Source organism: Colobus angolensis, unplaced genomic scaffold (genome assembly GCF_000951035.1).
Source record: "Colobus angolensis palliatus isolate OR3802 unplaced genomic scaffold, Cang.pa_1.0 Scaffold105, whole genome shotgun sequence".
Classification (NCBI taxonomy): domain Eukaryota; kingdom Metazoa; phylum Chordata; class Mammalia; order Primates; family Cercopithecidae; genus Colobus; species Colobus angolensis.
Window position 1 is genome coordinate 1142487 of NW_012111475.1, and position 10516 is coordinate 1153002.

The 10516-nt window shown below is 52.4% G+C and overlaps 1 protein-coding gene across 3 annotated transcripts in view; it reads right to left on the reverse strand.

Moving 5' to 3' along the window:
* The window catches only part of FOXP4 (forkhead box P4), a 34868-nt gene extending 24607 nt beyond the window's left edge, over positions 1–10261 (reverse strand). For all 3 annotated transcript variants that reach the window (XM_011943943.1, XM_011943950.1, XM_011943934.1), the window contains exon 1: positions 10039–10261. In XM_011943943.1, the coding sequence (XP_011799333.1) occupies positions 10039–10242 (204 nt within the window). In that variant the 5' untranslated portion in view covers positions 10243–10261. The remainder of the gene's footprint in view (positions 1–10038) is intronic.
* Between the last annotated feature and the right edge of the window lie 255 nt (positions 10262–10516).

The following is a 10516-nucleotide window of genomic DNA, read 5'->3' on the forward strand; positions in this document are numbered from 1 at the left end:
AGGGTGGGGAGTCAGGTGGTTATCAGGAAGGAGCCCCTGCCTCTACTACCTTTTACAAACCCCTCCAGTCTACTGACAAGTGCTCTTTGTCCTCCAAAGGTGGAGGTAGGGCAGGGTGGAGGGGGTACAGGGGTCAGAGGCCAGGGGACAAGGGTAGGGGAAGAAGATGGCTCAGAGAGGCTGGCCAGCCCAGGCGACCCAAAAGGGACACTGGTTGGGGTGGGGAGATGAAGCACTCCATATCCCTGGGGGACAGGAGGGAGCAGCAGGGGAGGGGCTTCTGGGGGAAGTTGGGGGCAGAGCCCTGCTCAGTCTCCTGGGGTGGGGTAGGGGGTGGCCAGGGGAGTTGAATTCACTCCCCACTGACTCTCTTACTTTGTGGTCCCCTGGAGCATGAAATTACATGATTTACAGGAAAAAAATGGCAAGGCCTTGCAATCTCATTCCTGAGACCTCTCCCTCCCTGTGACAGGCCCTTCCTCCCCCCACACCCCCACCCACAACCCCTTTCCTTCTTCGTGCCCAGGCCAGGGCTCTCCCCTTTAGGCCAGATGAGAGCCAGGTAAGACCTTAGGTCTGGTCAAGGCTTCCCTCCTTCAGCTTCCCACCATTTCTTCTCATAGGTAGGTTCTCACTCACCCACTCGTCTCACATCTATGAAGTACCTGCTTCGTGCCAGGGACCAGGCTAGTGGCTGGGGATACAGAGAAACAGAACATGGCCTCTGCCCCCCAGGGCTCACAGCTCAGGTTCTGTGATCATAGCCTCTTATATAAAGAATGACAGGCCGGGCGCGGTGGCTCACGCCTGTGATCCCAGCACTTTGGGAGGCTGAGGCGGGCGGATCATGAGGTCAGGAGATGGAGACAATCCTGGCTAACACGGTGAAACCCCATCCCTACTAAAAATACAAAAAATTAGCCAGGCATGGTGGTGGGAGCCTGTAGTCCCAGCTACTCAGGAAGCTGAGGCAGGAGAATGGCGTGAACCAGGAGGTGGAGCTTGCAGTGAGCTGAGATGGCGCCACTGCACTCCAGCCTGGGCGACAACAGAGCGAGACTTCGTCTCAAAAAAAAAAAAAAAAAAAAAATAGGGAACTAGGAATTAGTTAGCCTGAAGTGGGGGTGGGTGCCAGGGCTCAGAGAAGGCTTTCTTCTACCTGGGGAAGTCTGGGAAGGCTTCCCAGAGGTGGCTGCAGCACTAACTGGAGTCTTGCCATCTGAAGGGCGAGTTCACATGGTGAACGAGGAGGGTCACATCTACCACGCTGCTGCACTAGATGTGTTCACACTGCCTGCTGGCACTGGGGCCTGGAGACCACTGGACTGCCCACCTCCGAAAGATGTGGGAAATAATGGGTCCTAACTCTAACTCTGGCAGATCCCCAGCCCCACTTTCTTTGAATATGCCAACCAGACTGGGGCCTCCTGGAAAGCACAGATGTTGTCAAATATAGCTGTGAACCCCCATCGTCAACCACCAGCACAGAGCAGACATGCGATACCCACTCACGAAATTCATTTTAGTCTAGGCTGAATATGGGAGGCTGGCACAGGCTGACACTAAGCTTAGCAGCTAGCATTTGCCTTGCAGTTTTCAAAGCACTTTTTCAAACATTTAACTGAAGCTTCACAACACTGAGCGAGGTGGAGCAGGTATTGATGTCCCTAATTTACCGACAAGGAAACTGAGGCCTGAGGTTCCACAGCTAGGAAGTGGGAGAGTCCAAACACCTCTGACTGCTCAGGGTTCACCCCACTGAGGGGTCTCCATGATCCCATGCACAGTCCAGTGAGGCCTTCAAATCTGCCTTCTCCCTAATCTGCATGTGTTTAGCCCTCCAGTGAGAAGGGGAAGTGAAGATGGTGGAGGTAGAGGAAGAAGACCAAGAAAGGAAACTCCAGGGGAAAAGTGGGCTCAGTTTCCCTTCCCTACGGACAAGAGATATCCAAACACAGCCCTGGGTGAGAAAGGTGTTCAGATACCCATACCAGGAAGAAGCCATTATGGAAAACCTAGAGGAGGGAGGAAGAAGGGGCTTAGGCAGAATGGAAAACTGGGAGCTATCTGGCCTCTCAAACCTCATATTTTTCCTCCTTCTACCCCTTGGACTGAAAACCAAATGCTCAGCTCTATGGTTTGGGGATGATGTCCAGTTTCCCTGTAAGGGAGGCATACTGTCCATTCATGCATGGACTTCAAGAGAGATCTGGATCCAAGTTCTGGCTCCACCATATACTGGGTAACCTTGGGCAAGTCACCATCTCTTTGGGCCTCCATTTCTTCCTCTGCAAAACTGGAACAACCCCATACTTTCTTCATGGGGTTCCTGGGAAGAACACGTGGGACTGTGTACATGGGAGTACTCAGCACACTTGCAGGCACCCAGTAGGTCCTGGACGAACACTATTATGATTGATCTTTCACCAGCAGCTCCTGGTCATTTGCCTGGTGCCACCCGGAAGGCCTTGCTAACCAAACCCTCTTCTAGCCCAGCCCCCATCCCCCCTCAAGCTTAAGAACTCAGTCTCGCTAATGAAGCTGAACTCTCCTCCCCCCATCCCCCATTCAGAAGTCATTAGCAGGATCTCCGCAATTAGGAACAAATGGCTTATAACGGATGGCATCCAGGGAGGGCGGTTGGGATGGTGGAGAATGAAGCTGTAGCTTTGAGGGCAACAGGGAGCTGCTATGAATAGAAAAACAAGTCTTGGTGCTGTGGGGTCTCTCTCTCTCCTCCAGGATGGGACCACACTCCCATTTCTGGTTCTGGGCATTTGGGGTTGGTGGGAGGGGTGGGAAAGGGGTCATTCTCTCTCAGGAAGCCAGGTGTAGGGCTATTTACCAGTCCTTTCAGCAGGCTGGAGGATCCCAGATCTGTGTTGGGGTGCCAGCCTTATTCTCTGTGTGTGCGGGAGGGCAGGGACATGATAATCAGGGAGACGAGCTTGAAGGACTGTTGAGAATGAGCAGTTGAAGAGCACGGGCCACAGCCCTGGAGAGCTGCAAGTATTAGAGGGTATCTAGTACAGTATTTTTCAAATTGCTGCTCATGGCCCAGCAGTGGGTCATAATATCAATTTAGTGGGTCAAAAAATAGGTATTTTCTAGTTCACTGATAGATGGAGAAATAGAGATCCAGAGATGGGCAATGATTTGTCCAACGGGATAGTGGCAAAAGCAGAACCTGAATGTACCAGACCTGAAACTGGGCTCTGCACAGGGAAGAGACACCAAGCGCTGGCTGGGCAGGATGGAGGAGGTACTAGCAAATTCTGGTTTAATTTGGATTGTGGTGAGGGGCAGCCAAAACAAACTCCAAACTTCCTTTGTCTGCCTCTGGCTGGTTTTGGCAAAACCGGATTCAGTCTTATCTAAATTGTCTCCATAATTAATTTTCACTGGAAACTGGCTGGATTCAGGAAAAGAAGGGACTAGAAGGGTATTTGAGGGTGCTGGCCCACCTCACCCCATTCCAAGCCAGAAAAACATCCCTAGGAATGCCTATTACCTTTACCTCCAGAGCCACAGCATGACTATTAATTTAGCAACAATTTAATGAGTGGTTATCAAGCCCCACAGGGTACTCACAGTGTCCTCAGTACTGGGGACTCAGCGTCTTTGCTTTAACGGGGCTCACATTCTAATGGGCCGAGACAGACACGACACAGACAGACATGCAAACTCTGAGCTGGTGGTGAGTGTCCTGCAAAGCCTGGCTGGCTGGCTGGCTCTAGGGTGTGTGGCCAGGGAAGGCCTCTCTGAGGAGACACAGCATCAGGAGGAGGCACTCTTCCAAGGGGGAGTATCTGAGGTGGAGGGAACAAATGGTGCAAAGGCCCTGCTGTGGGAAAAGCTGAGCGCATTATGAATTGAAAAGCCAGTGTGGCCAAGAAAGGAAGTCCCAGAGGTGTGCAGGGGCCAGATTACACAGGGACAATGATTTTTTATTTCATCCTATACTTGAAAAATCGCTGAAGGATTTTGAGTACGAAGTGATATTGTCTTTCAGGGTAGATACTTACTGCTGGTAAACAATGGATGCCAATAAGTACTCACTGATTCAAAGTAAAGAAGGAATACCTCTTCATCTACCTCTCAAAATGCAACTCCTCAGGGACCAGAGGATGGAAGAAAGGGGTACAAGGAGGAGGAGTTAGAGATCAGTGGCCCTGACCACTGAGGGAACTGACCTGGGGGGAGGAAAGTTCTTGACCAGCCAGGCTTTGTAACCTCCAGCAAAGAGACATAAACATGAAATTATACAGAGAACGGGGACAAGGAAGGTGGGGAGAGGAGACCATAAAACCCCCGAAGTTATTCTGCACCTTTTTCCCTTGGAAAAAAAAAGCTTTTTGGAAAAGGCTGTAAATTTTTTTTACACCAACCTCGTAAAAATGACATCGGCACATTCTCAAATTAGAACCATTAAAATGAAAACCAGCAATGCACAGACACAGACAGGCCCACGTGGGTGGGAGACGATTCACACCCTGGGCATATAGCCCCGGTTTCAGGACCCCTTCCCCACCAAGTGCCTTGAAAATGCCTCCTCTCTACAAGGAACTAGTCTCTGGCCTCAGAGAGATGAGAATTTACAGCTGAACTCAACAGCGTGGATGAGGAACTGCGATCCTTCAAAGGGCTCCTTCATTCTCTTCATTCCCTGCACCACTGCTCTCAAACTCAGGCAGGCTTCGCACCAGCAGTGCCCGGCCTTTGCCTGCTTCTAGCAATGATGCAGCCCAGGGCTCATCCAGCTCCTGTAGCCAAAACCAGCTCTGCAGGGTGTTATGAGAAGGACAGCTGGAGTCCTCAGTGCCTGGAAGGAACCCTCTGACCTCCAGCAAGGAGGTGAAATCACCAAGGTGGTGGTGGGTGGCCAAGTGGCGGTGATGCAGAAGTTCCCGTGATCACCTTCCCCATTCTTGGTGGCATTTGGAGATGGCTACCAGACATACATCCCTCCCACCAGCATCTGTGGAGTTCTCTGGAAATGGGTCTGTGCTGAGGTCTGGGTTCTGAGCCACTTCACTCTAGCCACTTTTGCAATGTAGGGTTGGAATGGGGGCAATAGTGAGGGGGGATGCAGTTCTCGTGCTGAGATTCCTAGTGGGCCTTCTCAGAATAAAGGTGCTACCCCAGCGAAAAGCCAGCTCTCCCACTGAGGGTTCCAGGCCAAGTTCTGCTCTGAAGAAGTGACCCTAGGATGCAGCCTTCTCCACTTCAATCCTCAAGATAAATCCCTTCTCAGAAGGAACATTTACCTCCCTTCCCCAAATTCTCCTCTGTATCCCCAGTTCTCATCAGCAGGGACAAGAATTCTGCCATGAAGGGGAGGTGAGGGAGGGAAGAAGAGGGATTTCAGAATTCCATATTAGGAGGGAAGCTGGGGGCTCTCCTGCTGGTAGAGTGGGCTGGCTCCTTTTAGTCCCAAGAAAGCAGGGGTCTGCAGATCCCTCCTACAGAATCCAGTCCCGCCCTCTGCCCTCCTAGCACTACTCCTTCCTAGGGGAATTTTCCAACATAGGAAACAGGGCGGTCTTTGGCTCTCAAGGACCTGGGAGGGGTACAACAAGGGGGATGGTTAAGGCCCTCTCCTGGCCCAGCTCCTCCCACCTCCCACCTGCCCTCCTCTCACTGTGTCCAGGCCAAGGAGAAAAGGGCAGTTTCTGAGTGTTCCCCAGCAGCTGGTATGAACTGGTGTGATGTCCCTAAGCCTCCCCTCTGGTGAGTGCAGGCCCCAACTCTCCTTCCATGCCATGGCTCCTCCACGGGAGGGGCTCATTCTCCAGAAGAAAAAGGAGAATGCAGAAGGTCTGGGACCAGACAGGAAACAGTAGAATCTGGGGCACACAGGCAGCAGTCCTGAAGAGAAATGGGCCCCGGACCTGCAGACGAAAGACAACTGTTGACTCTGTGTGTGTGTGTGTGTGTCGGGGGGGCGGGGGGTAAATTCACCCTCTGAATCCTCCCCTTCCCCCGCTGTCATCCCTCTAAGTAGCTTGGACAGAGGAGGGCCAGATGGGGGAGGAAAAGGAAAGAAAAGCCTCTCCCATTCTTCTTCTCCCTTCCCCCAACGGCCTGACATCCCCCCCCTTTCTTTGAAGGGGGGTGAGTTAAAAGCCCATTAATGTGCAGAACCCCCCAACCCTTTTGAATCTCCTCACAGGATGTGAACGGGGTGGGATTTGGCCCAGTTGCCACGGCAACTGTGGTGGGAGTTTCCAGACTCTAGGCAACCCTCCCGTGACCCTTGCTGACCTGTCACCCCCACAACTCATGGACAATGGGAGTGCGCGCTCCAGAGGCCCAGGACGCCTTTCGGCATGGCCTCAGCACCGCCGCCAGTGGCTCTGCCTGCCCCCACCCCATCAGCCTGGCCCTCCCGGCCCCAACTTGGCCAGCGCACCCAGACCAGCCCCCAAGACCTCCCCTCCCAAAATCTGGCACACACTTCTCCTAGGCTCCATGGCCCCTATCAGAGAGCGTCCTAAGGGTATTTGTGGGGTGCCTGAGAAAACCCTCACACTGGGAACATTTTCATACAAATGAAATCAGATTAGGATAAAACACAAGGGCAACTTTCAAAGAAAAGAGCCACCCCATAGGGTAAAAATGCAGGGAGGGGCACTGTGGTAGAAGCATTTGCCTTGGTGAGGGAAGGGACGGATGGGCCGCGGGTGTGTCTACAGTCTAGGGTATTCTTTAAGAGCAGCTGGGGATCAGCAATGCCAGCTGCCCAGCATGATGCCCAGCGCAAAATAAGGCTGAAGGTGTGTTTGCAGCTTGACTGACTGCTCCAGAGCCTACTGTACTTCCTGCACCTTCTCCTCAGGGTAGACAGAGTCCTCATAGGGCATAAGACTGCAGACTTGGTGAAAGCTCCAAGGACAGCGTGGAGGTGGTATGGCTCTGTCACTCACCAATGACCGGGCTGGGATGAGGGAGGTGGAAGCTGCGGCCTCGAGGGCTGAAATGGGGCAGCCAGCTAAGGACCCTCCCCTCTAGTCAGACCTGGCCTGGCAGCCAAGCCAGGTCACCCCCCAGCCTCTGTTTAAACAAGCTCCCAGCCTGCTCGTTGCATGGAAACAAGTGCCTGCTCTTGTTCCAAAGTGACGTGGCCACCCTCTTCAGCACTGTTTGTTTCAGCCTAAAGTCCTGTCATAGGCCTGACTTCTGACTCGCCCTGTTTATCTCTCTCCTCTCTGTCAACTCATTACTCCCAAAGGCCAGGATTGCATTTCCAGGGCTTGTTTACTGAGAGCAGAGGGACAAGGACCAACAGACAGACAAAGACAGAGGGGCTTGGAGAGCCACGGATGGTACGAGGAGAATGGGATCAGTGTGTGGTCCACAGAGCCTCTCCCACCCCACTTCCTATCGAGTTTGCAGATGGCGTTAGAGTGGCTACTTAGGACCAGTGGGCAGCATTGCTTCTCTATCACAGAACCCTTTCAGGTTGGAAATGAAATGCTCTCACTGACTCATCAACAGACATTTCCTTAGCACCCACTATGCTCAAGGCCTCACTGCCTCCATTTCCCACGGCGACTGTGTGATGGAGAACCAGCAAAGGGGCAGGTGTGCTGAGCCCTGAACTAGGAACTGGGAGAGTGAGGTCTATGCAGCCTTTATTGTGCCATCTTGACACGTCAGTGCCTACCTCTGGCTCTCATCTGTGCAATGGGAATAATAATATCCACCTTGTGGGGATGGTGAGACGACACAGCACACATGAAGGCCCCAAAGCACCAAAGAGACAAAAGGCATTGGTTTGTCCTCTAAGTCCTTTCAGGGTGGGGTTGAGAAGGAGCAGGAACCCAAAGGGCCAGGCTCTCTTTCCCAAACTTGTTTATCCTCCAAGTAGGAACATTTGTTGTTGGGGACCAGAAAATGTTACCCTTGAAACTCCCCCAAAAGCCTCGTTCACACATTCAGGGTAGAGGAATAGCCCATGGACTATTTCATTTTAATTGAAAATCTTATAATTTTAATTTTGTAAGGTTCTTTTGATAGTTTGGAGCCAAGAAAACCTTTTTTAAGTCTCAAATATGTTCCCTGGCCCTGGGCGCTCTGCCCATAGTGAGCCCAAATGGATAAAACAGCCCTCTGCCTGCCTCCAACTCCCCACCCCAGTTTATTTGTGAAACAGATATAGGATTTTCCAGGACTGTGGGATATTCCCCAAAACAAACAGGAATAACTGGAACGTGGAATATAGATGGGAAAACATGGCTCATGTGCAACGCAGAACCAAGAAACCTGATCAGTACAGACAGTTCTGTCTTTCCCCACCCCAAACATTTCCCCAGTTATCCAGAGAACTGTGTTCACTCTTCACTTTCAGTAATTTTTTAAAAGACACTTTCCAGTTTCAGTACTCCCCAACCCCTACCGCATTTAAAATTTTTCATAACTCTGTCTGCACAGTCACACAGAGGGAAGAGCTGGCCATACAAAATGGGTGGTGTTGGAGATTTCTGATGGGGTGTGTTTTGCTATTACGTTGGTAAAGGGTAGGATTTTGCCCTTTAACCTTCTGTCTCCAGCAGACGGCACAGACTCTGTGGGTCTCTTCCCCAGGGAACCTGCTTAGGAAGGCTCGGGAGATGCCAGCGAACTCCGGAAGACGATCTCCCTGGGGAAGGGAGTCAGGCCCTTCCCTGCTCTAGCCTCCACTGCTGGCAAGAGAAAGTGATTTTTGAAGTCCTCTGTTCTGTTCACATCCACATCAACAAGTGAGCTGCACGTGCTGCACACCCAAATTGCATCTAATCCCAACAACTCTGTACTTTAGGTGCCAAGGAGGCCAGGGCTCAGGTAGGCTCATGACTTGGTCAAGGTCATGCCACTGGTTAAGGGGCTGGCTGGGACTTAAATCAAGTTTCTTCAATTCCTGCTTTAGCACTGGCTGACCAGCTCCATGCAGGGGAGTCAGGCTTCTGATGGTGTTGCTTCCAGTCTGACTTCTGGCTCCAAGGAATATGATGGGAAAAGGCCCCTTAGGGATTATGAAGTTGGGCTGTGGGAGAAGGAGGACAGAGTCCCAGGGTGAACTTGGGAGAGACAGCAGGGCCATGGAGGGGCACATGAGGGCACTGTGGTACATACATGTGTACACACATGAGGCAGTAGTGGGGTACTGAGCAGGGAGGTACACGCAGAGCCCTGCTTCTCCCTGTTCCTAGCAGACCCCCACACCCCAAGGGCCAGCACCACCAGCAGTGATTCCAGGAGCAGAGTCAAATCAGAGAAAGAGAATGCCAAGGCCAGCGCTGGCTGGGCAGGTTCTCCTCAACTTGTTGAGCATGACTCTCCTTTTTCCCCCAGGTGGGACCAGGACATGAGGCCCCTGCTCTGTCATCACCCAACCAGATCTAGACCCATTCTAGTGTCTCTAGATCCTCAGAGAGGTTGGTTTTAAACTCCTGAACTCTGCACTTTGGGGTGGAAGAGGAAATAGAAGACACAGACAGAGGTTCCCAGTTTAAGCCCTAAAAATGGAGGCCTGTCTTTGCCTACCTCTCTTGGCCTTTACCCAGCTGCCTGGGCCTCTCTTCACTGCTTGAAATGGAGGCCCAGGCTGACTCAGGCAGATAATGTTTTGCAACAGAAATAATGTGAAGATCCCCCTGTGTGCACAGCAACCTCTTATCCCTGTTCATTTAGCTAGTTTCCTAGCCAGTGTGCAGGTGAAGCGTAGAGTGCCCACCAATCCAACATGCCAATCTCAAGCCTGCTGCCCAGGTGTGTGTCTGTCTCTTCTCATTGGCATTTCTGGGACAGTTTTAAGCTTCATGATCTCAGACTTTTGAGTCCCACTTCTCTCTCTTGAAAACGCTGTGGTAGCCCAGGCTCAAGGTGGCCACCAGAATGGGTGGGTGGACAGGGAGTCCTTGGATGCTGGACTGTCTTAAGAACGGTAAACTGAGGCTGCCTGGCAGGGAGTGGTGCTCCAGCAGCCAGGACGAAGTGGAATGCAGCCTAGTACCCCCTCTCCCACTCCCAGATACCCCAAGGCGCACCAGCTCCTACCTGTTGCTGCTGAAAGTGCAGCAGCTCCGCGGGGCTCATCTCACCATTGCTGTCTGCACCTGTGGTCATGTCCCTGCCCGTGCCACTTGCAGTTGTCCCTGTGGCCCCACCACTGCTGCCATCGGTTTGCCCAGAGAGGCTGCCCACACCATTCTGACCAGATGGAGCCGACCTGATTGTCTCCGAGGCAGATTCCACCATCATGTCGCTCTAGTGGTACCTGGAGGAGGAAGAGAGACCCGGGGGAGAGGCTGAGGCTGAAGGCTGAAAGGGCAGTGACTGCTGACCCCCAAAAACACAACCATCTCCACAGGAGCAGTTGGGTATCTACTCCTTCTCAACTTCCCAGAGGCTGCTCCTGGGATGCCTGATGGAGTGTGGCCCCTCTGGAAGTCCCCCCAGGTGAGGGGCGGCTCGACATCCCCCACCATGTTTTTTTGACTTCTAGGAGACCTCATGCTGGGGTGGGGAAGGGAGG